General features: G+C 35.8%; 1 protein-coding gene across 1 annotated transcript in view; it reads left to right on the top strand.

Moving 5' to 3' along the window:
• NME7 (NME/NM23 family member 7) overlaps positions 1-25,359 on the top strand; it is a 226,982-nt gene that overhangs the window by 50,784 nt on the left and 150,839 nt on the right. The window contains exons 4-7 of the mRNA XM_043486385.1: positions 617-727; positions 5,567-5,617; positions 7,111-7,318; positions 12,721-12,829. Of these exons, the coding sequence (XP_043342320.1) occupies positions 617-727; positions 5,567-5,617; positions 7,111-7,318; positions 12,721-12,829 (479 nt within the window). The remainder of the gene's footprint in view (positions 1-616; positions 728-5,566; positions 5,618-7,110; positions 7,319-12,720; positions 12,830-25,359) is intronic.

A 25,359-nucleotide genomic window follows, 5' to 3' on the forward strand; every position in this document is an offset into this window, starting at 1 on the left:
GAGACCAGAAATCAAGGTGATAATATGTTTAATGCAACTTTTTAGAAAATTGTTGTCTTTTATAAAATGCTAAGAAATAGAAGTGTTTTTAAACACCTATGTTTTCTTATGTGGGCATATTTAAAATCACAGTCTTAACTTTTTTTTCCTCTAACCTTTTATTACTCATTTTATAGATTGGGTACTGATTTTTATTTCCTTGGGAAAAATAGTAAACTTCCATTGTATAAGTTTTTATTTATTTATTTATTTTAATTGGAGGCTAATTATACAGAGTGAATTGGAGCCCATTATACAGAGTGAAGTAAGTCAGAAAGGAAAACACCAGTACAGTATGTTAATGCATATATATGGAATTTAGAAAGACAGTAACCGAGGCCCTATATGTGAGACGGCAAAAAAGACACAGATATAAAGAACAGACTTTTGGACTCTGGGAGAAGGCAAGGGTGGGATGATTTGAGAGAATAGCATTATATAAGTTTTTAAGAGACTGTTAATACATTTCTCTTTATAATTCACTTTGAGCTAAGATTTTAATGGAAATGACCTCTGATTAGGTATTATAAGTAAAAACTGCTGAACTATTTTTATTTTTAAATGTATGTCCTTACAGAACATTAGCCCTGATTAAACCAGATGCAGTATCAAAAGCTGGAGAAATAATTGAAATAATAAACAAAGCTGGATTTACTCTAACCAAACTCAAAATGATGACGCTATCAAGGTAAATTTTTTGATCATTTTCAGTTATATAATGTCTGGTTCCTTTTTTAAAAAAATTATCTTTCATGTTGTTGTTTAAAAACTTCCACAGAATGACAAAGAATAGTAATCTTATTAGAATGAGAAAATATAAGATAACGGTAATCAGATATGTAAATTATGATTGAACTCTAAGCAAGTAGGAATTTTCAGGTTACACTAATAACTATTAACTATTTATTAGACATTAATTCTTTATTTTCTTTCATAACCCCATCAGTGTTTCATATCTGTAATCTTTTATATAACACATTGTATAGAAATTATAGAAGAAATGAATATTAGATTATTCATATTTGACAAGGAACTCTTACTGTTGAGATTTCAACAGTGATGTGCTCGGAAGTGTTTTAGTTTGGCAATGTTTTCGTTCCTCCCAACATATTATATGTAATTGGTAGATATACCTATTTACTGTTCTGAAAAGCAAGCCATTTTATTTGACCAGATGTTTTCTAAGTTATTTAGTGAAAGTTAGACTCACTGTAAGGTAAGGGGATTAGTGTAGTTGTTAGGCAGGGCTGGACCCAGCAGTTGTGTTACTTACTCTGGTGATTTATGTTTGTTTGGTTAGGTGTCTTCTCACTGCTGTTCCTGGCTCTCTCTCCCATGGGACAGTTGCTTTTTTGTCTCTATGAGAACAGGGACAATGGATAGCAGTAGAAATTCAATATTGAGAAGTCTGCTCCCTAGAAACCTTAACAAAACATCCTGAATTTTACCCCCAAAAAAGACAATTTGAAATTTTCCCCTGTGTAAGATCTCCCAGCTTACACACATTCTAGAAAGGCAGACATCTATTTCAGAGCACAGAATCTAGAGCCAGTTTAGGTTGTGGCTCTGTACAACTTACTTCTCTGTTTCAGTTTCTTCATCTGCTAAATGGAGGTTATAACATCACCAGTATTGTAAAGTGGTTATGAGGGTTATGTGAGCTTAATAAAGGTAAACTGCTTTGAAAAATTGTTGCACACAGTAAGCGCATATAGGTGTTAGCTGTTAGTGGTGGTAGTATAGTACTTACTAGTGCTATCATTGTTACTTAGTAGAAACAGAGGTCATGATCCTTATGAGCATAGTTAGATTTGTCCCGTTTCTGTCTGTATTGAAGATGCTTGCCCTTACAGCCGGCAATGGGGCTGAATTCTGAAAGATGACTTTGAATAGTGTTAGTGACATTCAAACTTTTTTATGTCTCTATCAAACACTGGAGGTGTAATCTGGCATCAAACTTCCCACAATAAAGCTGCCCCAAAAAACTTAACGGCTGTTTAAATTGTTCATAGCACCACATACATCTCTATTAATATTACTGTCAAGTCTTGGATTTTACCTAACTTAATAGTTAATAAGTTAGTGTGTTATTCTCTCAGGGATGCTAGCAGAAGATATGAGACTTCTGAGCCAGGGACACAGGGCTTGATTAGGTTCAATTAGCAGCATGAACATCAGGTTTCTGTTGGTTCCCGTTGCCTTCATGTCCTGTGAGAATAATATGAGACTAATATGAGATGGGCCTGGGTAGATGTTGCACACATAGTTGATTGCATCACAGCTGAGGAGGGTTGAACTCAGGTTACCCACTGTTTCATTAGCAAGCTGTAAACAAGTCTGCTCTTTGTACTAAAGAGACATGACCTCATCCCTCAAAGTCACTCACTATAAACATAACTCCAAGAAATGGCTAGGATAAAGAGTAGTTGGGGCCTTGCATTCTTGGCATACCCAATCAGATGTGTTAGGAAGGCAAGAGACCCACAGAGAAGCGTCTCCCAAAGCTTAAATCTTCTCAAAACTTACTTGCTCAAATGTCAGCTCCTCCCTCACGCCGGTATCTGAAAAGCAGCAGCTGGGTTCCATTTAACTGTACTTCTAGTTCTTGGACCAGGGCCTGATTCAAAGTAGGCGTTAAGTAAATATTTCGTAAAATAATTAATGGATCATTGTGAGAATGTTATGAAAACACAAGAAAACATAACAAAACAAGAACAGAAAAGACTTCTATAGGTGGTGATGCACTTGTTTCCATCTAAGCCTTTTAAGGGAGGAATTAAATAAAAGTGATGAGGAAAAAAATTCATGAACTCATTTTGGTTTCAGTGATAGGTTTTGATTGAAAGTAACTGTGGAGTCAGTGACATGTTAGAAGAAAACAATAAAATACTTTCAGCAATTAATAGTTTTTATTAGTGTTAAAGATGATTTTGTTTTCTTAATAGTTCTGTAGAATTGGTCAGATTAGTAGTCTCACTGCTAACTCTTCTAAAATACTCCCCACTTGAATTTTTCAGAGTTTTACCTCATTTTAGCATGCAATACAGATTATCCATATCGGTTTTGTGAATTCTGCTGCTTACCCTCTAGAGTTTTTATGTTTATTTTTCTGAAATTGGTGACAGAAAGGTCATAAGCAATCAGAGATTCGGATTCACATCTCCTTGTCCTTCCTTTACTGAGTAGCATTTTGGTCCGGATAAGTTATGTAATCATGCTGAACTACATTATTTTTAAATGTAAAATGAAGATGATCATACCTATTTCAATCAAACCTATTGTTGTGGGGAATAATAAAATTTAGACGTTGGCATATAATAGGCTCTAGAAGAATACGTTTTCTTCCCCTTCTGTGTCTTGGGGCAAATTTTGTTTTCTATTCTTGCGTAGTATACTTTCATAATCTCTTCATGGCCAAAGAGAATATTTTAGTACACTTGGTTTGAATAAAAGTATATCCTGATATATGAATTATTATATGAATTCATTATGTGAATTATTATATGAATTTATTTTTTAATGGGCCCATAAGATCTTAAAGCATCGCGTCAAGCCCCTGGTGGCTTAAAAAGAATCAGCCTGCAATGCAGGAGACCTGGATTTGATCCCTTGGTTGGGAAGATCCCATGGAGAAGGTAATGGCTACCTACTCCAGTATTCTTAACTGGAGAATTCCATGGATAGAGAAGCCTAGTGGACTACAGTCCATGGGTTCGCAGAGTTGGACATGGTTGATCAAGTAACCTATAAAATCTTAATGCATTGCATACTAAATTATCAAGCCTGAAAGTTTAATCCTTTGTTAGCGGATACTTTGCTATTTTAAAAAATTGATGTTGACATATGTTTGTCACATACTATGAACTGTTTCAAGCCTTTGAGAAAACTGTATGAGTTTGAGACACTTGGTTTGATTAGCTGAAAAGTCTAAATAACTTTTTCAATATGTGTTAACTTCCATTATCCTATTCATTTTCTCCATGGTTGTGGGACTATAAATTTAAAAAGTAAATCCTGATTGCCGCTGAAAAATTCAGATTTCTGAATATCTCTGTATTATCCCTTTTTGGGGAGGATGTAAGTTCAAGCATTAGTTTTTAATATAGTAATAACCAGTAAGAGTACATTGATGTGCATAATTTGTCAAGCAGTCTTTAAAAACACAAGTCTTTCTTTTGGAGCAGTCTATTTAAGGAAGAAAATTTTAACTATTAAGTTAAAATTCTAGCCTAGGCTCTCAAGTTAAAGCCTATAGAAGAAAGTAAAAGCTTTTGAATTTGTAAATATCTTTGTAATAATTAATATTTTTCTTTTCATTGATAAAGATTACATATTTTTTGATGTTCAACTTATGTGAACTTTAAAAAACAGTAAATCGAGAGTTAGGGTCATGCTCCCCCGTGTGCACACCCGAGTCCTTTGTTTCATACTTAGGACTCGGGTAGTTAGGCTCGGAGGAGAATTGTAGAAGGGGTCTGCATAATTTTTGGAGGTCTTGTTAGATAAACAAGACCAACAAAAAAAAAAAAATTAAAAAACAGTAAATCTTATTGGTCATATGTTAAACTTTGTTTTTATTTTTTTTTAAATTTTTTTTAACACCTGAAATTTCTTTTTTTTTTTTTTTAATTTTTTTATTAGTTGGAGGCTAATTACTTCACAACATTTCAGTGGGTTTTGTCATACATTGATATGAATCAGCCATAGATTTACACGTATTCCCCATCCCGATCCCCCCTCCCACCTCCCTCTCCCACCTCCCTCTCCACCCGATTCCTCTGGGTCTTCCCAGTGCACCAGGCCCTAGCACTTGTCTCGTGCATCCCACCTGGGCTGGTGATCTGTTTCACCATAGATAGTATACATGCTGTTCTTTTGAAACATCCCACCCTCACCTTCTCCCACAGAGTTCAAAAGTCTGTTCTGTATTTCTGTGTGTCTTTTTCTGTTTTGCATATAGGGTTATCGTTACCATCTTTCTAAATTCCATATATATGTGTTAGTATGCTGTAATGTTCTTTATCTTTCTGGCTTACTTCACTCTGTATAATGGGCTCCAGTTTCATCCATCTCATTAGGACTGATTCAAATGAATTCTTTTTAACGGCTGAGTAATATTCCATGGTGTATATGTACCACAGCTTCCTTATCCATTCATCTGCTGATGGGCATCTAGGTTGCTTCCATGTCCTGGCTATTGTAAACAGTGCTGCGATGAACATTGGGGTGCACGTGTCTCTTTCAGATCTGAAAACTTTGTTTTTAGAATGATAAAGATGCTAGGTAAAAGGAAGATAGTATAGACTTGAACATGAACAGTAAATATTGCCTCTTTTATTCATTTTAATTTTACATCTTAACTTAGATATGCATACTAGCAAAAATTTGAAAGGGGGTATTTGAGCAGAATATGTGGTGAAAAGTCCTTAATTCACATATGGATCAAATAGAGAATTTCATTATTTTATTAATATATGTTGATTTCCTTACATAATTCTTAACTTTTGTCACTTTGATTATTTTACAGGAAAGAAGCAACAGATTTTCACATAGACCATCAGTCAAGGCCCTTTTTAAAGTAAGTACTGAATTCAGGACTCATGGTGTATAATGGAGGATATTGTGGAAAACTAAGGAGTTATAATTTCACAATTCAAAAATCTGTTACATGAGAATAATTTGTCAAAAAGTCCTTAGCAGGGACTTCCCTGGTGGTCCAGTGGCTCAGACTCTGCACTCCCAATGCAGGGGGCCCTAGTTCGGTCCCTGGTCAGGGAACTAGATCCCACATGCCACAACTAGAGTTCACATGCCTCAGCTGAAGATCCTGCATGTCACTGCTAAGACCCAGTGGGGCAAATAAATAAAATAAAAATATCTAAAAAAAAAAGTCCTTGGCAACATTTTGCAACTGCAGGGAGCTTTTTTTCTAAGAATTGGTGTTTTTCCCCCCTCTTCTTTTACTAGGTAAAAATTCTTTGTTAAATAAATATACTAAACTTTAATCAGAAGCAAATGGCATGAATTGTTTAAATTATAATGAGCATAGCTTTCTTTTTAGATTTCAATAGAATAAAAATAGAGTAATAATTACATTTTTGTTGAACTATTAATGGTATTCTCATGTATGTAAAACATTGTTCGTAGAACCCTTATGTTAACTAAATTGTTTGGTACACATTTTGCTGTTTGAAATATAGCAACAAATATGTTAGAAAGTGAATCTGTGTTCTAAATATTTGGGTTGTATTTAAAGTTAAGTAAATTTAGTGTACCTCATTACTATTGACAAAGGAGAAGTGCTTACTTTTCTAATAAAGAAGGATTAGCCATGCTATGGTAGACATTCTAGTTGGTGTCCTGTACATAATAGTGTTTTATTCAAGTTTTACATAAGAAAATCATTATGTTATAGGTTATTTTAAACAAAGCATTATCAAAATATTCCCAAACCTTGTGTAGAATAGGCATCCATAATTCTCTTGGAAATTATTCTTCATTATAGTCTTTGTATATATTTGTATTATTACAACTTCTAGTTTAATGTCTTGTATGTCACTAGACCAACTCAGTGCTTAGTGACTGAAAATTCATTGTCATTCTTTGAATTCTAATAAATCTACACAGAAATTATTGAATTCTTACTACAAATATATTCCAAAATATCACTCATCACTTTGTCTATTGAGATTTTATTTGACTACCATGTTAAATTGTGTGAAAATAAGATTCTTCTGTACCTTTCAGAACAATGCAAAAAGCAGTAGATCAACAATATGCATTTTAAATCAATGAAATAGTCTTAGTTCACTGAAACATTGATGCTTCTGCTAACAGTAATTGGTTTGACAACAATAGTGATTTGTAGTGACCCAGGCTACTGCAGGACACTCAGTTTATGAAAACTTTACCTTGTCCATGTAAAATTCACTATGTCCAATAGTTCTGAGATGATAATATTCATATTCTTAGCTATATGATTAAATACTCAAATGGTAATATTTCTTTGTAAAGAGAGATACCTTGGTTAATACAAAAATGAAGCAAATCAATCTTTCACTGGTTTCACAGTGAGCTGATCCAGTTTATTACAAGTGGACCTATAATTGCCATGGAGATTTTACGAGATGATGCTATATGTGAATGGAAGAGACTTCTTGGACCTGCAAACTCTGGCCTGGCACGTACAGATGCTCCTGAAAGCATTAGAGCCCTCTTTGGAACAGATGGCATAAAGAATGCAGCTCATGGCCCTGATTCTTTAGCTTGTGCTGCCAGAGTAAGGTGTTTCTAAACTATTTTAATTTGTTTGGGTTTTGCTAAATGTTTGATGTCAGAGTAAAGCATTTTGTCACTGCTGACTTAAGGTGGATTTATGCAGCTGATCTAATAGTAGAAGAAACCTTTGACCTTTTGCCTGTGATTAAACAGACATGAGTTTGAGCAAGCTCTGGGAGTTGGTGATGGATAGGGAAGCTTGGTGTGCTGCAGTCCATGGGGTGGCAAAGAGCAGGGCAAGACTGAGCAACTGAACTGAAACAGTGTTTCAATGATACATCTCCTTTGAGAACTGGTAAAGTAGTCATGGTCTGAATAAGTTTCTCCAATTAAAATACTTGTCTTGTTTTGTTTCAGACTTAAATCACTGAGGCTTATCAGTAAATGAATTATTCCTGTAAGAATACCAGTTTATGGAAAGTGAATATTCAAAAAGACATATTCTTTCTTTGACTCAGACTTGGCACCATATTTTCAAGCTTAACATCCTTCCTTTTTCTACATATAGCTAGTGTTTATGAAAGTTTTTCTATTAATAATTCTCATTTTGAATTTATATAAATAAGGTATTACTCCACTGGGTTTATACTGATGTTGAATTAATGAAATGCAAGTTAACTCTTCACATTCTGAGGAGTTTCTCAGCTAGTTTAAGATTGTTTTTAGTCTGGTCACATATACAGTGGAATAATACTAGCAAGTTTTATGATATGAAAGTGAAAGTGTTAGTTGCTCAGTCATGTCTGACTCTTTGCAACCCCATGGACAGTAGCCTGCCAGGCTCCTCTGTCCATGGGATTCTCCAGGCAAGAAAACTGGAGTGGGTTGCCATTTCCTTCTCCAGGGGATCTTCCCGACCCAGGGATTGAACCCACATCTCCTGCATTGTAGGTGGATTCTTTTATTGCTGAGACAGTGAGGAAGCCCTTAAGTTTTGATGGCTGTGGAATATTCTCTTGCATGGATAAAACATTTTTACTTCAGCATTTCCTTACCTTTGGATGTTTTGTTAGGTTCTAATTCTTTTCATATTTGTAATAATGGTGCACTGATCATAAGACTTCATATTTCATCTATATCTTGGTCTATTTTCTGAGAACAGATTTCATATTTGACATGAGAATATGTAGATTTCAGTATTTTTTTTAAATGTCTTAAATTGGGTCCTTTACAAAAGTGATATTTAAAATGACTGTGTGAAATTTTCAGAGACACCTGTAACTGGCAACCATTTATTAATGTATTTTATGATGATGATTAAGGATATGAATGTAGATTAGTCAAATGTTTTAGGAGATTTCATATGGGGTCTTATCAGGGTGAAATTTATGAAATGTTATAAGTATATACTTAACGATTTGTATAAAATACAGTACAAAAAACTGTATACTTAAAGCTGGTCAAATTGAGTCTGAGTTTTATTTTTTGGGAAAGTTACATGTCTTTATCCTTTCCTGCTAGGTCATTTAGAGACATATAAAAGACTTAGAGTAATAGCAAAGAACCTCAGAAAAAACTTCATGCAGAATGTTTAAAGCAGCTGAAATCACAAAAGAATATGAAGTTTTTTGTTTGACATTATCAGTATATTTGTTGTTTGAAGTCTCTAAACTACTTGCCATATAACCATGACCTAGTAACAGTGTTCTTGCAAATATTAGCTGGATTAATAGGTGGGACAGATAATGACAGTCAGCACAAGGAGAAAGAGAAAGCAAAGACATAGAATTACTCACTTTCACCAAGATACATTTAAGTGGCAATCTTTATATTTTTGCCTTAAATACATATTTATTCATATATAAATGAGTACTTGAAGAACTTGGGTTTTCTTTTTTTAAACTGAGCAAAAAAGAGACATTGAGACAAAAATAATTGGCCAAATAATTGGTTAAACTAGAGTTAGAACATTCTAGCATTGCTTTTTACATCTGAAAGAGAGGTGATATTATAGAAAAAGTTCAGGACTTTGGAGTTACTATGACTGGATTTTGAAACATAACTTTGCCATGTATTAACTCGCAAGGTCTTGTTCCTTAAGCCTTCTGAATGCCTTTTTTTCTCATTTGTACAGAGTAGATAAATAAAAATTCTTCATATGTTAAATAAACTACTTCTGAATTTCAGTCATTCCAAAATGTTTATTGAGAAGCTATTGTGAATAAGATAAGGTCCTCCTTCTCATGGAGCTTAGAGCTCTTCTAATGTCAAATAATAAATAAACAGATCTATACCTCTGATGTCTACTGATAAGTGCTCTGAATGGGGAATACGTGTAAATCTATTGCTGATCCATGTCAATGTATGACAAAACCCACTGAAAAAATAAATAAATTAAAAAATATATATATATACCAGGAGAAGGGCACAGAAAAAGACCAGAGTCTAGAAGGATCGTGTGTGGAGTAGAGGTGTGGAATGCTATTTTTTAAAAAAAGTTATTTTATTTTTGGCCGTGTCCGGTCTTAGTTGAGGCATGAGGCTTTCTATTTGCGGCAGGAGGCTCAGTAGTTGCAGCGCACAGGCTTGGTTGCCCCTTAGCATGTGAGGTCTTGGTTCCCCAACCAGGGATCAAACCCACATCCCCCTGCATTAAAGGTGGATTCTTAACCAACTGTACCACCAGAGAAGTCTCTAGAATGCTGTTAAAATAGCATATTCAGAAAGTCCTTACAGTCTCTGGTTTGAGCAGAGATCAAAAGGAAGTGAGGGAGAAAGCCTTGCAAATGTCCAGGGGAAAGTGTTCCAGGAAGAAAGGAAACAATACATGTAAAGATTCTGAGGTAGGAACGGATTTGCTGTGCTCAAGGAACAATAAGGAGGTGAGGCCAATGATGCTGGGGCAGAAATAGCTTCATGGAAATAGCTTGAGGATTAGGTCAGGTATAGCCAGGGACCAGGTCACATAAGGCCTTGTAGGACATCTGGGACTTCGAAATTTATTGTGAATGAGACAGGAGATGTTGGAGGGTACTGTGCAGAGGAGTGACAGGATTTTTATAAGTTTCATTCTTACTACTGTTAATAATGGACCAGTTAGGGTGGAGAGACGTGTGTCGTGGGAAAAGTTGGAATGGGAGGTCAGTCTGGTGGTTAGTGAAGTTGTTAAAGGGAGAGTTGGTTGGCATGTGGCGTGGACCAGAGTGACAGATGTGGAGCTAGTGGATGGATTCTGGATATATTTTGAAGGATTTCCTGATATGTGGGACAGGTGGAGAAGAATCAGGAATTACTAGTTTCTTTTTGTTGTTGTTGTTCATTTTTGGCTTGTGCAATTGAAGGATAAGGAAAAAAGGTGGGATTGAACAGATTAATGGGAGACAGTGGAAATTAGAAGTTCTGTTTTGGATGTTTTAAATCTGAAATGTCAATGTGGATGTGTAGTTTAGGGCAGAGGTTGGGCCGGAGGTTAAAATGTAGGAAGTATCAGAATACAGAGAGCACTGAAAGCCATGGGACTCAAGGACCTCAGCAAGACAATGACAACAGAATAGTGACAATAGATGGTACTAGACCCTTCACCAGTACTTAGGGGTCTGCTCATAGGAGAAAATCATGAAAGGAGACCGAGAAGAAGTGACAAGTGAGGTGGGAAGAAAACCAAGTAATGGAAGCATTCCAGGATGTAGGGATCAATTGTGTCAAATGCTGTTGGGTCAGGTAAGGTGAGGTCTGAGAATTAACCAGGGTACTTGGCAACGTGGAGGTGGCTGGGGATTTTCATGAGTAAACTTCCACAGAATGAAAGCCTGATTAGTTGTAAGTTTAAGAGGGAATGGAAGAGAAGAAGACAGAATGAAGACATCTCTTCTGAGAAATTTTGTAAAAGGAAGCAGAGAAGGGGCTCTGTAGAAGGGCCCTGTCCTTACCGTTTGCAGTCCTCTACCATAGCTTCTTGTCACACTAGGTTTACTTCATTCATTCATTCACTACCTACCAGGACCCTGCAGGTATTTGAGTTTTCACCTGTACCATACAAGTTCTCTGAGAATATGTAATCAAAGCATCTGGTACAGGTTTGCAAACGGTACTTGGTGATACTCATCAAGAAAAGTAATAAGCAAAGGCATTAATACAATAGAAAGATACTTGTCTAAGGAATTGAACATTTTAATTCTAAAGAGTCATTAATGCTGGAATCACTCAAGTATATTTGCTACTATTTGAGCAGTTCCTCAGATTGGTTTTTTATTTGTTTTTCTGGCCACACCATAAGGCATGTTAGATCTTAGCACCTCAGCCAGCAATCAGACCTGCACCCCTGCACTGGGAGTGCAGTGTCTTAACCTCTGGACCACCAGGGATGTCCCCCAGTTGGTTTTTTTTTAAACTGCATGCCAGTGTGGTACAGTAACACATCCTATTATCTTTCAATTTTTAAATTTAATGAAAATGAGTATTTACTTTGAGCTCTTTGTTTTAGATGCTGAAGCACCTACAAGGCTCTGCAAGTTAGTTCTTTTTGGGGGCAATTACCAAAATAACCACAACCTTGGAGAAGTATAGGGTACGGATGATTGGCCAGCATCAGTAAAGGCCTCCTGGAGGAAGTGATCTTTGAAGTGATCCTTTACACATTAGCATGATTCTTTGAGGACAGCTGGCTTTATAGGCAACAGTGGAGATAATAGTAGTAAAAGCTTAGTGGCAGAGAAGCGTATGTCTGAAAAATTGGTTAGTGTGGCCATCTTCAGGGCCAGTTCAAATTGCTGGGTTGTCCTTTTAATGAACTATGTGCAAAGCAAATAGCACAGCATGTATGTGGTTATAAAATAAGGTTCATGTGATTTGACTTTACTAGTACTATATATATATATTTATATATATATAGTAAATTTTAATTAACTGTAGCTCTGATTCTTGAATACTCATCTGTTTCTGTAAAGATTTCCTAATTTTTAACTGCATTTTAGACATTTTAATGAAAAGCTTCGAATCGAACTTATGTCTCATAAACTGATACTTTGGATAAAATAGGGAACTTTATATTGATTACGTCCAATATTCAAAATGTTAAGACATTCTCAGTTTTATTCCTGGGACAGAATCATACATATTGTCATTGCTTTAATACTTCTTTACATGTTCCTTTTTAAGACTTAAAACAAGGTTCAGTTCATCAGTTAGCCTTTGTAAAAAGAATTTTTAGGAAATTCAGGAAAGAATTTGTATTGTGAAACTTTAAAAGTAATTGCTTTGTTCTTCCCCTCTCATAGGAGTAAGAGAGATTGTATTTGGGTAGGACCCTATGGGGCCTCCCTGGGACAATCGCTTCCCCCATACCCTCTACTTTAGCTCCTCTGTGAGGTACACAGATAGTAGTCTCTGATGCACATTTCCTGAGTCGTTTTACAGATGTATAACAAAATTACATGTGCCAAAGTCATTTCTCTCTGTCTTTAGGAAATGGAGTTATTTTTTCCTTCCAGTGGAGTGTGTGGGCCAGCAAACACTGCTAAATTTACCAACTGTACTACTTGTTGCATTGTTAAGCCCCATGCTGTCAGTGAAGGTAAGTACTGTGTTAAATACAATATAGCGAATACATTCTGCTAATAGCTGAATTTGTTAACATTTGTTTTCTTGATATAGGTTAGGTGTTGAAATTAAAGTATAGTTTTAATATTTCCATTCACTTTTTTGAAGGCACATGAATAGAAGTGATGTAATATGAGGACAAAATCTGAGTTTATATTTGTCTTTCTCCTTGTGCATTTCTAAAAGGTGTTCCTTGGGTTCCTGCTCATGCTCATCCTGTTACTGATCTTGATTCTCTGACTTCTAATCTGCTTTCTCCTCTCCCAGCCACATACTGTGATTAACTTAATTCACTTAAACAGCACTTCTAATTTAAAGCAACGTCTGTCAAATCTGCAGTATGCCCTTCCTGAGAAAGCTGGAAACTTCTTCTGGTTCTGAGTATCTGAAACAGAGTTCTTTCATATGTGTGTTTGTGTGTATGTGTGTGAAAGAGTTTGCAATTTTTTCCTTTATTTTCTTCATGTGTTTGTTTTAGTCTGTTCAGTGTATTTTTGTCAGCCATCCCAAATCCTTTTGGAAAATGAGATGGGGTATAATTTAAAAGGTCATCTTTAAAAAACTGGAATATACTAAATAAATAGTATTTATTTATACTAAATAAAATAATAGATGAATGAATGAATTTTTAAAATTTTTATTTTCTAAGTATTATATGGGTTTAAATTATTTTTAGTCTTTAAGGATTTAAATGATATTTCATATACTCATATTTGATATCTGAAAGCAGAGGCATATGAGTTCAAGTAAAAGAAATTTTTGTTGAATCTAATCAGATGGCAGAATATTTTATTTAAACTTTGACATATCAAGGCATTTTTTATTTTTAAATTTCAATTTTAGGGATATTCTAAACCATTGTGAAATGCATAATTAAGCCAATTCAGCTTAAGCTTGACTATATGAAATATAGTTTCAGGTCTCATGTTGAATTTAGTCAGATTTACTTGGCCCCCTTCCACTGGCTGGCTTATGTTTCTTTTTCTATAATCATCCGTTTCCTGGTGCATTTAATTTTACCTGTGGTCTCCAAGAGGAGATTTTTTTTTTAAAAAAGGAGTTTTTAAGAGAGCAGCTGAAATGGAATAACGGAATATTATCTTTTATTGACTGTCCACTCCCCCAAGGCCAAAAAGGCTTGTTGATTAAGCAAAGCTGAGTTTATTGCTTACTACAGTAAGGAGATCACACCAGGATGGTCTCTTAGTGGACTTTACAATGGAGAGGTCATGGGCAGATAGTGTAGAATTTCAGGTGTGACCCTGAGAGATTTAAGGTAGGTCTGTCAGTGCAGTGATATGATTGAAATGGGGTAAAATTTGTGATATAATAGTTTAGAATTAGTAGGAACATTGAGGCAAGAATCTTAACCAAGTCTTAAAAGTATACAACTGTTTGAGTTACTTGCCCCATTGAAGGAATATCGTGAAAAAGAAACAGTTTGAATAGTCTGTTGTTGAGATAACCAGACTTTTGGGAGGTTCTTGAGCTGAACAGTGAAGTTATTTACTGATTTACAGTTTTATCTTTGTGGGCAGTAATTTCTTGGCACAAATGATAATAAAGTCATGTGGATGTAGGCGGCCTTGGTTCTTAGTATTCTAGTTAATCTGTATGAACGCAGTGATTCACTTCTAAGAGAACTAGAAAAAAAGAGCTTACTTTGTGGAATAAATGGTGGAAATTTGGGGTATTGTAGTCTTTTTACCTAAGTAGATTGAGATATATTTTGTTATTTGGGACTTAGGACATAAAAGGGAAGAAAAACAAGGTGAATTTTCTTGTTTTGTTTTCTAATTTAGAAATTATGCAATGTGTTTGTCTTGATGTCCTTAGTATTTAGTTAGTTTAATTCCATCGATAACATGAATTATTTTTAGTCTGAAATCAGGCTGTGTAGATTTGTATTCTGGCTCTGCTACTTACTAGCTATGGGAATACTGGACAAATTACTTAACCTCTTGGTACCTTGTTTTTTCATCTATAAAATGGGAATAATAGTATCCCCTTTTCACAAGGTAGTGGTAAGGTTTAAGTGCACTTAATGTAATGGTTACATGACTAAATGATTAAGTGATTAAATGTAGAGATTAATGTCCTAAACAGTGCCCAGAACTTAAAGTGCTATATGTGTTAGGCATTATTACTATTATGATTACTACTATATTCCTACTACCACTACTGCTGTCATTATCTTTTACTTTTTAAGTAAAGGTGAATGACGCCTTAGAGACAAATCAGTATTTTAAAATACTAACAAAATCCAACATCTGTCATCCACGGAATGATAATCCCTTTATTGTTTGAGGAACAAAATACTTTATTTTTTTAAAGTCTAAACTTAAGCCTGTGAAGTAGGATTAATGCTTCCATCTAGTTGTTTTGGCAGCTATCAGCAATTACCTATTCTGATTGTCCGTTACTGTTGGCACTGGGCAGGAGATTAACCAAATATGGGAGAGCTGCTTTTGCACTAGTAATGGTCAAGACATTAGGCTTTTTGATATATTAGAACCCTGAAGTTTTGTTGGAAATCTTCCTTTCTTTTAACAGATTACTGCATTAAACAATTCGCTGCATTTTTCATAACATTGTCCCCTCTGATTGTATGTTCCTCCTCAGAAAAATAAGTCAGGATAGTTTAGAATAGAATAGATATTATTCTGTGAAACTCTGTAGGAAATTTTTATGAAAGTAAATTATATTGTGTAGCTCTCTGTTGTGTTTTGGCTCTAAAAACTAACTTACTACCTAACAGGAGCCCCCCTGAATTTCAGCTGATTGAATTTGGTTAAGTTCCCAGCTTTTTGTGTGTTGGATTTCCTTCAAGTAATTCAGCATCTGGAATACTATGGAAGAGGCATGATAGTTTTTGTTATAGAGAGATTGGATTTACATATGACTTCACTTATATGTGGAATCTAAAAAATGAACAACAAATGAACAAACAAAGCAGATACAGACTCACAAATTGCAAGAATAAGCTGGTGGTTGCCAGAGGGGCAGGGCTTTGGGGAGGTGGACAAAATAGGTGAAGGGGATTAAAAGGTACAAATTTATAAAATAAATAGGTCAGGAGGATGTAATGTACACATAGAAGAGTCAGTAACATTGTAACAGCTTTGTATGGTGACTGGTGTTAACTCCTCTTACTGTGGTGATCATTTCGGAGTGCGGAATCAGTGTACACCTGAAACTAATTTAGTATTATATGTTAATTATAAATAAAAGGATTGGATATTGCATTGTTAATCTCAGTTTCAATAAAAATTCTTGGAGTGGGCCCACTTTTGCTAAGAGTTAAACTCTAAAACTGTGATTGTTTTATCCTATCTGAAGGAGTAAACAGTCGAAGGGTATGTACAATAGGTGCATTGAACTATTGTGCATATAAAACTCTTGACTTTGTATGGAGCTTCGCATGTATTTTTGAAGCACAAAATTATAGGTATTTAAAAATATCTAATGAATTTGTAAGTTATGAGGACTTTGATTGAAGTCATCAATGTATTCACTTATAAGGAATCTCAAGAGTTTTGTTAGTTCCTACTAAAGAATCCCAGTCTTTAGGAAGGATTGCTTTTAATGGTCCTAACAAAGTAGTTGTGCATTAGGCTACTGAAAACCTTTTAGAAATAGTGAAATTTGCCTGCTAATATGTTCTGACGTCTAGTACCCTTTAGAGGGAAATGAGAGCCCCTAGGATTGTCAGTTGTAATGTCTTGACTGAGGGCAGAGTAGAAGGAAATCTCCTCAAATCTTATTAATGAGACTGTTAGAAAGAAGTATAGAACAACAATAGTTTTATATTATTAATACTAATTGTAGTTCATGTTTATGGGGTGATCAGTACCTTACACTAATTATTTAATTCTTAAAACTGTGAGGCTCGGTATTATTTGAAATGCATGCCACAGAGGAAGAAACCTAGGCAGTGAGATGTTAAGTGACTTGCCCAAAGTCCCTCAACTCTTAGGTGGTAGGGTTGGGATTTGAACCAAATTTGTCTTCATTTTACCACATTATACTATCCTGCAACTACACGGGTTATCACTTAGACCCTATAAATCCCCATCATCAATTTTGATTATTAATCCCATTTTACTGACGTGGAATCTAAGAATTAGAAGGGGCAGGTTATAACTTGAAATCCAGGGCTGTTTGATTCCACAGCTGGAATTATTTGTGATATTTGTGCTACTCCATTGAGATCAACTAATTGTGGAAAGCCATTCCTGATAGGTATGAAGGGTAATCTGAATATCTTAAATGTAGTTTTAAAAATCATAACTGGGTGGAAGATACTTATAGTTTAAGATGGAACTTGGAGAAATGAATGCTGTTCTGGTCAAGGTAATGGTTAAGAGATGAATAACAAGTTCTTAAAAACTGTAACTTTAGAATACTTTCTTAAAATTTTTCAGTTAAATGGGAATATTTTTTATATTTTTATATTTATTTATATTTACATATAAATTTATATAAATATATATTATAATATATATAATATATAATAATATAATATTATATATTTTATAATATAATATTATAATAATATAACAAATATATAATATTATAAATAAATATATAAATATATTTATTTATGTTTATACTTTTTATATTTCTAAAGATGTTTAATTTAATTATAACAATCGTTGTTCTTTTGAACTGTTTTTATTTTCATTTTAAAATTAATTTTTATTGGAGTATAGTTGCCTTAGGCTTCCCTAATAGTTCAGTTGGTAAAGAATCTGCCTGCAATGCAGGAGACCCCGGTTTGATCCCTGGGTTGGGAAGATCCCCTGGAGAAGGAAAAGGCTACCCACTCCAGTATTCTGGCCTAGAGAATTCCATGGACTGTATAGTCCTTGGGATCATAGAGAGTTGGACACGACTGAGCGACTTTCACACACACAGAGTTGTCTTACAAGTTGTATTAGTTTCTGATGGAGCAAAGACAATCAGTTATTCATATATATATATCCCCTCTCTCTTATATTTCCTTCCCATTTAGGTCACCACAGAACACTGAATAGAGTTCCCATGTTATACAGCGGCTTCTCATTAGTTGTCTATTTTATGCATGGTGTATATATGTCAATCCCAATCTCCCAATTAATCTCACCACCCCACCCCTGACCCTTGGTATACATATGTTTATTCCCTCTATCTGTGTCTCTATTTATGCTCTGTAACTAAGTTCATCTGTATCATTTTTCTAGATTCCACATATAGGTGATATTATATGATGCTTGTTTTTCTCTTTCTGACTTCGGTCTGTATGACAGTCCCTAGGTCCATCCATGTCTCTGCAGATGGCACAATTTTGTTTCTTTTTATGGCTGAGTAATATTCTATTGCCTCTATGTAAGGCTGGATACTGTAAAACTCTTAGAGGAAAACATGGAAAACATTCTTTGACATAAATTGCAGCAAGATCTTTTTTGACCCACCTCCTAGAGTAGTGAAAATAAAAACAAAAATAAACAAATAGGACCTAATTAAATGTAAAAGCTTTGGCACAGCAAAGGAAACCATAAATAAGACTAAAAGATAGCCCTCAGAATGGGAGGAGATATTTGCAAATGAAGCAACTGACAAGGGATTAATCTCCAAAATACTCAAGCAGCTCAATATCAAAAAAAGAATCCAAACAAAAAATGGGTGGAAGGCCTACATAGACATTTCTCCAGAGAAGACATACAGATAGCCAACAAATACATGAAAAGATGCTCAGCATCACCATCACTGGTTATTAGAGAAATGTAAACTAAAACTACAATGAAGTATTACCTCACACCTATCAGAATGGCCATTATCAAAAAAATCTGCAAACAGTAAATGCTGGAGAGAGTGTGAAGAAAAGGGAACCCTCATACATTGTTGGTGGGAATGTAAATTGGTACAGCCACTATGGAGAACAGTATGGAGGTTCCTTAAAACACTAAAAATAGGGCCGTTTGACTGAGCAATCCCACTCCTGGGCATATACCCAGAGAAAACCGTAATTCTGAAAGATACATGTACCCCAATGTTCATTGCAGCACTACGTACAATATCCAGGATGTGAAAGCAACCTAAATGTCCATCAGCAGAGGAGGGTATAAAGAAGATGTGGTGCATCTATACAGTGGAGTATTACTCAGTTCTTATTTTGTTTTATCCTGTTTTTAAAGTTGAAGTCTTTTCCTAGGTGTAATTTATTTTTATGTATTTCAGGTTACTCTGTCCCTTGCTCCTGCACTCCGGAAGCTCCCCCTTGTTCCTTTTCTCCTCAGGGCCTTTCTACTACTTTCCTTTGCCTGGGATGTGCATCCCTTCCTCCTTCTCCCACCCCACAAAATGTCATTTTTCTCAGGGAAGCGCCAAATGATATGTTCTCTTGGCACTCTCTGCTTTTCCTTTATGGCACTTAGCATGGTTTGCTATTATATATTGTGTAATTATATGTGTATGTGTGTATGCATGTATATACATATATAGCTATAATACATAATATATATTAATTTTTGAGTGATCATTCATTTTACCTCTACTGTATTACAAACTCTGATTATAGGAACAGTATTTGTTTCATTGTCATATTTTAAAAAATATTTTGTACTCCTCTTGTAATTTTTCTTTTAAGAGAAGAAAGTGAAATAAAGTGTTAGTTGCTCAGTCATGTCCAACTTCTTGTGACCCCGTGGGCTGTAGCCCACCAGGCTTCTCTGTCCAAGGGATTCTCCAGGCAAGAACACTGGAGTGGGTTGCCATTCCTCTCTCTAGGGGATCTTCCCAACCCAGGGATTGAACCCCGGTCTGCTGCGTTGCAGGCAGATTCTTTACCGTCTGAGTCACCAGGGAATGTGTTACTTAGGAGTCTTTAGTATCTGAATGTTGTCAGAGAATGTGGTCTCTGTGATGTTTGTTTCTTTGAAATTTGTTGTTGTCCTTTGTGACTTAACTAGTGACTCATTTAAAAAAAATTCCAATGTGTGTTTGAAAAGAAGGATGTTGCTGCCTTGTTCTCTGTTTATATGTAAGTAGTTATTAATTCAAACTTGGTTGCCCCAAATTGTGCTTTTTTTGGTCTGCTTGAATAATCAGCTTCTGAAAAAAACTTGGTTGAATTCTTCCATGTTAAAATTATCTATTATTATGAATTTGTCTTTTCTCCTTTCAATTTGGGCTGCTTTGTTTATCTTGAGGCTTTTTTTGTGTGACTATCTTTTTGTTCCTTACATAGTGTCTTACTTTAGTTCCAATAATTTTTTTGTTGTTGTTTACCTTAAAAGAAGGCATATATTTTTCTAATTTTTAGCCTTTTCCTTATAATATATAATCTTATAATCATTATAACTGAATTTTATTTCATTTCTATTTAAAATTTTTTTGCTTTTTCAATCCAGTCTAGCAGTAATAAAATGGTTGAATTTAACTCATTGCCATTTATTGTGATAACTGATTTGGATTCCTTTTTTTATCATGCTTAAGATTTTTTTCCATTCTTCTCCCTTCTCTTTAACCCCCCAGCTCTTTCCACCTTCTGTTAGATGGATAAATTTTTATTTCCCTCTTTCTCTATTGTTTATCTGCCAATTTGAAAGCCCTAGAGAGGGGATCAGCAGACTACAGCCATTGGGCTAAGTTGGACCAGCTGCCTTGGTTTATAAATAAAGTTTTATTCGGGACTCCCCTGGTGGTCCAATGGTTAGGATTCTGTGCTCTTGAAGCAGCAGGCCTGGGTTCGATCCCTGGTGAGGGAAATAGACCCCACAATCTGCAACTAAATATCCCAGAGGCCATAACAAGTTGGAAGATCCCACGTGCCACAATTAACACCTGGTGCAGCCAAATAAATGTTTTTTTAAAAAAAAATAAAGTTTATTGGAACACAGCCATACTCATTCATTTATATATTGTCTATTGCTGCTTTTATTGCTACATTAGTGTGATTGAGTAGCTGTGACAGATAATAGTAAATCCTGAAAAGCCTAAAGTATTAACTGTCTTACCTTTTATGGAAAAAGTTTACTGACCTCTGATATAGAGTATATATTTTTTAATTCATTTGTTCAGTCGCTAAGTTGTGTCCAGCTCATGTTCAACTCTTTTGCTACCCCATGGACTGTAGCTCACCAGGCTCCTCTGTCCATGAAATTCTCCAGGCAAGAATACTGGAGTGGGTTTCCATTTCCTTCTTCAGGGATCTACCCGGGATCTTCATGGACCAGGGATTGAACCCATGTTTTCTTTTTGGCAGGTGGATTTTTTACCATTGAGCCACCAGGGAAGCCCATATTTTTAAATTGGTTCTACTTAATTAGTTTTAGCATCTTAAAATTTGAATTTCTACTTAATTTTTAGCATCTTTAATACTTAACTCTAATAAATCATATTAATAAAATTTGAGCTTGTTCACTCCAAATTTTTCCAAAGACAGACTTTAGAATGCTTTAAGCAACCACTGAGATTTTCTTTTCCCATCTTCCAATTTATTGGTGTGAAAATGTTTTCCTTTTTAATTTTTAAATAACTTTATTGATGTATAACTTACATAACATAAAATGCACATATTCTAATTGTACATTTTTGGCACTGCATAATAATGTCAAACTCTTAAGAGTCAAGAAGTCCTCCTTAGTGGATAAACTTGGTGCTGGCTGATATCTCTAGGGAGACATTTAGAGGATGAGTGGTTTTGATTATTTGCATGTTACTATGTGAAAGCAGGAGGATTGAACAGATTTATTCCAGGCCTAATTGTGTGTCTTTATGATTATAGGGTTTGGTTTTTTTTTTAACCAATGACAAAGCAATGAAAAGTCACTGTGTCTTTTATTGTTGAAAGTCAGGGCTTGCTCTTTACCTGACTGGAATAAAAAAACATCTGTTGCTAGGCAGCCAAAGCACTAGCACCTACCAACTGTGATGTGTGTATCAGGAATCTTAGACTCTCTTCAAAGCCTAGTGATATATAGTACAAGTGAAATATCTATCTATACTCAAATGTCTGAATTAGAAGAAACAAGAATATAGATAAAAGAATGGCAGAGAGCTCAGTGAAAATCCTAATAACTCTATCTGGCAAGAATGATCATAGTATATAATGTTTGGAATGACTGTTATAACTCTATGGCTTCACATTGTGTGGCCTTGAAGACATTTCTTGACGTCTCTGAAGCTTTATTTTGTTGCTGTTGTTCTGCAAAATGAAGATGACAGAACCTACTTCATGAGTAAGGTAATACATGTGATGCATTTGGAATAGTTTGCCTAGTAAGTGTACAATGAAGTATTGGCTGTTAGTAGTAGTAGCTTTAGAGATAATATCACATAGCACATGTTTTGAAAAACCTGAATCAGTTATGTTTTATCGCTTTGTAACAACCATCCCCAAATTAGTTCCTTAAAAATGGTTTATTACTTCTCACGATTCTGTGTGTTCCCTGGTCTGTTGGCAATTTTCTTGTGGTATACATGAGGTCCTTGGTGGCTTCATGCAGCTTGGAACTGTGCTGAGGCTGGAATATACAAGATTGTTTTTCATCCTTCCAAGACTGTTTCCATGTGGCATCTTCTCTGGTGGCTCAAATGGTAAAGAGCCCACCTGCAATGCAGGAGACCTGGGTTCGACCCCCGGGTCAGGAAGATCCCTTGGAGAAGGAAGTGGTAGCCCACTCCAGTATTATTGCCTGGAGAATCCCATGGAGAGAGGAACCTGGCGGGTTAGAGTCCATAGGGTCACAGAGTCAGTCACAACTGAGCAACTAACACTTTTTCACTTTCTTACCATTCAGTAGTCTATCCTAAGCTTCATTATGGCATGGTTGCTGGCTTCCAAAAAGAGTATTCCAAGTATTCAATGTGCAAGAGCTCAACAAGCCTCTGCTTCCATCACACCTTACTGTCCCAATAGCTAACTCTAGTCATGTGGCCAAATCAGTATGAGAGGGAATTACACAAAGGCATGAATACCAGTACGTGAACCGAGAACTTCCAGATGTTCAAGCTGGATTTAGAAAAGGCAGAGGAACCAGAGATCAAATTGCCAACATCTGTTGGATCATAGAAAAAGCAAGAGAATTCCTGAAATACATCTATTTCTGCTTCATTGACTGTGCTAAAGCCTTTGACTATGTGAATCACAGCAAACTGTGGAAAATTTTTAAAGAGATGGGAATATCAGACCTCCTTACCTATCTCCTAAGAAATCTGTATGCAGGTCGAGAAGCAACAGTTAGAACTGGACATGGAACAATGGACTGGTTCCAAATTGGGAAAGGAGTACATCAAGGCTGTATACTGTCACCCTGCTTATTTAACTTCTGTGCAGAGTACATCATGAGAAATGCCAGACTGGATGAAGCACAAGCTGGAATCAAGATTGCTGGGAGAAATATCAGTAACCTCAGATATGCAGATGACACCACCCTTATGGCAGAAAGTGAAGAAGAAGTTAAGAGCCTCTTGATGAAAGTGAAAAAGGAGCGTGAAAAAGCTGGCTTAAAACTCAACATTCAAAAACTAAGATCATGGCATCTGGTCCCATCACTTCATGGCAAATAGATGGGAAACAATGCAAACAGTGAGCTTCAAAATCACTGTAGATGGTGACTTCAGCCATGAAATTAAAAGATGCTTGCTTCTTGGAAGAAAAACCATGGCCAACATAGACAGCTTATTAAAAATCAGGGACATTACTTTGCCAACAAAGATCTCTCTAGTCAAAGCTGTGGTTTTTCCAGTAGTCATGTATGGATGTGAGAGTTGGACCATAAAGAAAGCTGAGTGCTGAAGAATTGATGCTTTTGAACTGTGGTGTTGAAGAGTCTTGAGAGTCCCTTGGACTGCAAGGAGATCCAACCAGTCAATCCTAAAGGAAATCAGTCCTGAATATTCATTGGAAGGACTGATGCTAAAACTGAAACTCCAATACTTTGGCCACTTGATGCAAAGAACTGACTCATTGGAAAAGACCCTGATGCTGGGAAAGATTGAAAGCAGGAGAAGAAGGGGATGACAGAGGATGAGATGGTTGGATGGCATCACCGACTCCATGGACATGAGTTTGAGTAAACTCCGGGAGTTGGTGATGGACAGGGAAGCTTGGCATGCTGCAGTCCATGGGGTCGCAAAGAGTTGGACACAACTGAGCAACTGAACTGAACTAATGGATACCAGGGTCGTGGTTCACTGGGGACTGCCAGTGTAGCAGCTTCCCTCAAGTGGTGTAAAGCTTGTACATGGTTGGAATTTGGTACTTGAACCTGAACCCATGGAGATATGCTAGACAGTGCTTCTCAAGCTTTTGCGTGAACCAGAACCATTTGGGGGACTTTTAAAATGCATATTTCTGGGCCCTAACTTCAGAATTTAGTAAGTCTGGACTGGAGGCCAGAAATAAGTATTTGAAAAGTCTCTCCTAACCTAGAGGGGACAGAGGTGGAAGGGAGGTTCAGTAGGGAGGGGGTATATATATACCTATGGCTGATTCATGTTGGTGTATGGCAGAAACCAACACAATATAGTTAAGCAATTATTCTCCAATTAGCAATAAATAAATATTTTTTAAAAAGTCTCCCCAGGTCATCCTGATGTCCAGTTTGAGGACCATTTATCATAAATTTTGAACTCAAGGAACATCCTGTATTTCCTCTGATGATCTACCTGTATCAGAGGCTACTTTTTAGTTGTTTAGTTGCTCAGTCATGTCTGACTCTTTGTGACCCCATGGACTGTAGCCTGCCAGGCTCCTCTGTCCATGGAATTTTCCAGGCAAGAATATTGGAGTGAGTTGCCATTTATTTTATACCAGGTGGAAGATTTGTAGCTTGTTTTCTGTGGCAGGTTAATAACAACCACGAAGAAGGTTAAGGAAGAGTTACCTTTTACTTTTCAGTAATTCATATGACTCCACAGAGGTAGTCCCCTGTTCTAGGTTTTAAGTTGGTGAGAATTTCTTGGAGTGATGGAAAATTCGAGTATCCATGGCACTCTGCTTTACCAAAGTAGCTTCTCAGTAATGCTGTTTCAATAGTGTTATTCTCAATAATGTTTACTTGCTGCTGCTAAGTCGCTTCAGTCATGTCCGACCCTGTGTGATCCCATAGACGACAGTCCACCAGGCTCCCCTGTCCCTGGGATTCTCCAGGCAAGAATACTGGAGTGGGTTGCCGTTTCCTTCTCCAATGTCTATTTAGCAGTTGTTTAATAAAAATAACAGAAAAGTTTGACCTGTGTCTAGCTAGGCATTACTCTCTAGTGAGATTAGAATGAAACCTGTTTTTATTGAAAGAGCACTGGAAGAAGTATAACATTAAGGAAAGTGACTTCTAAGATCTCTCAGAAGTCTTAGTGTAATTTTAAGCTTTGATAACTTTAGAATTATAAATGCAGCAAATAATACCATTTATAAAATTAATTTAAATTTCTTTTACATTCATTCCATGTTTGTAGTTTGAATACAGTTTATGTTTTGGTAAATATTTAAAAAATGAAATCTATATAACTTTCAAATCA

The sequence above is a fragment of the Cervus canadensis genome, chromosome 13 (assembly GCF_019320065.1).
Source record: "Cervus canadensis isolate Bull #8, Minnesota chromosome 13, ASM1932006v1, whole genome shotgun sequence".
NCBI lineage: Eukaryota > Metazoa > Chordata > Mammalia > Artiodactyla > Cervidae > Cervus > Cervus canadensis.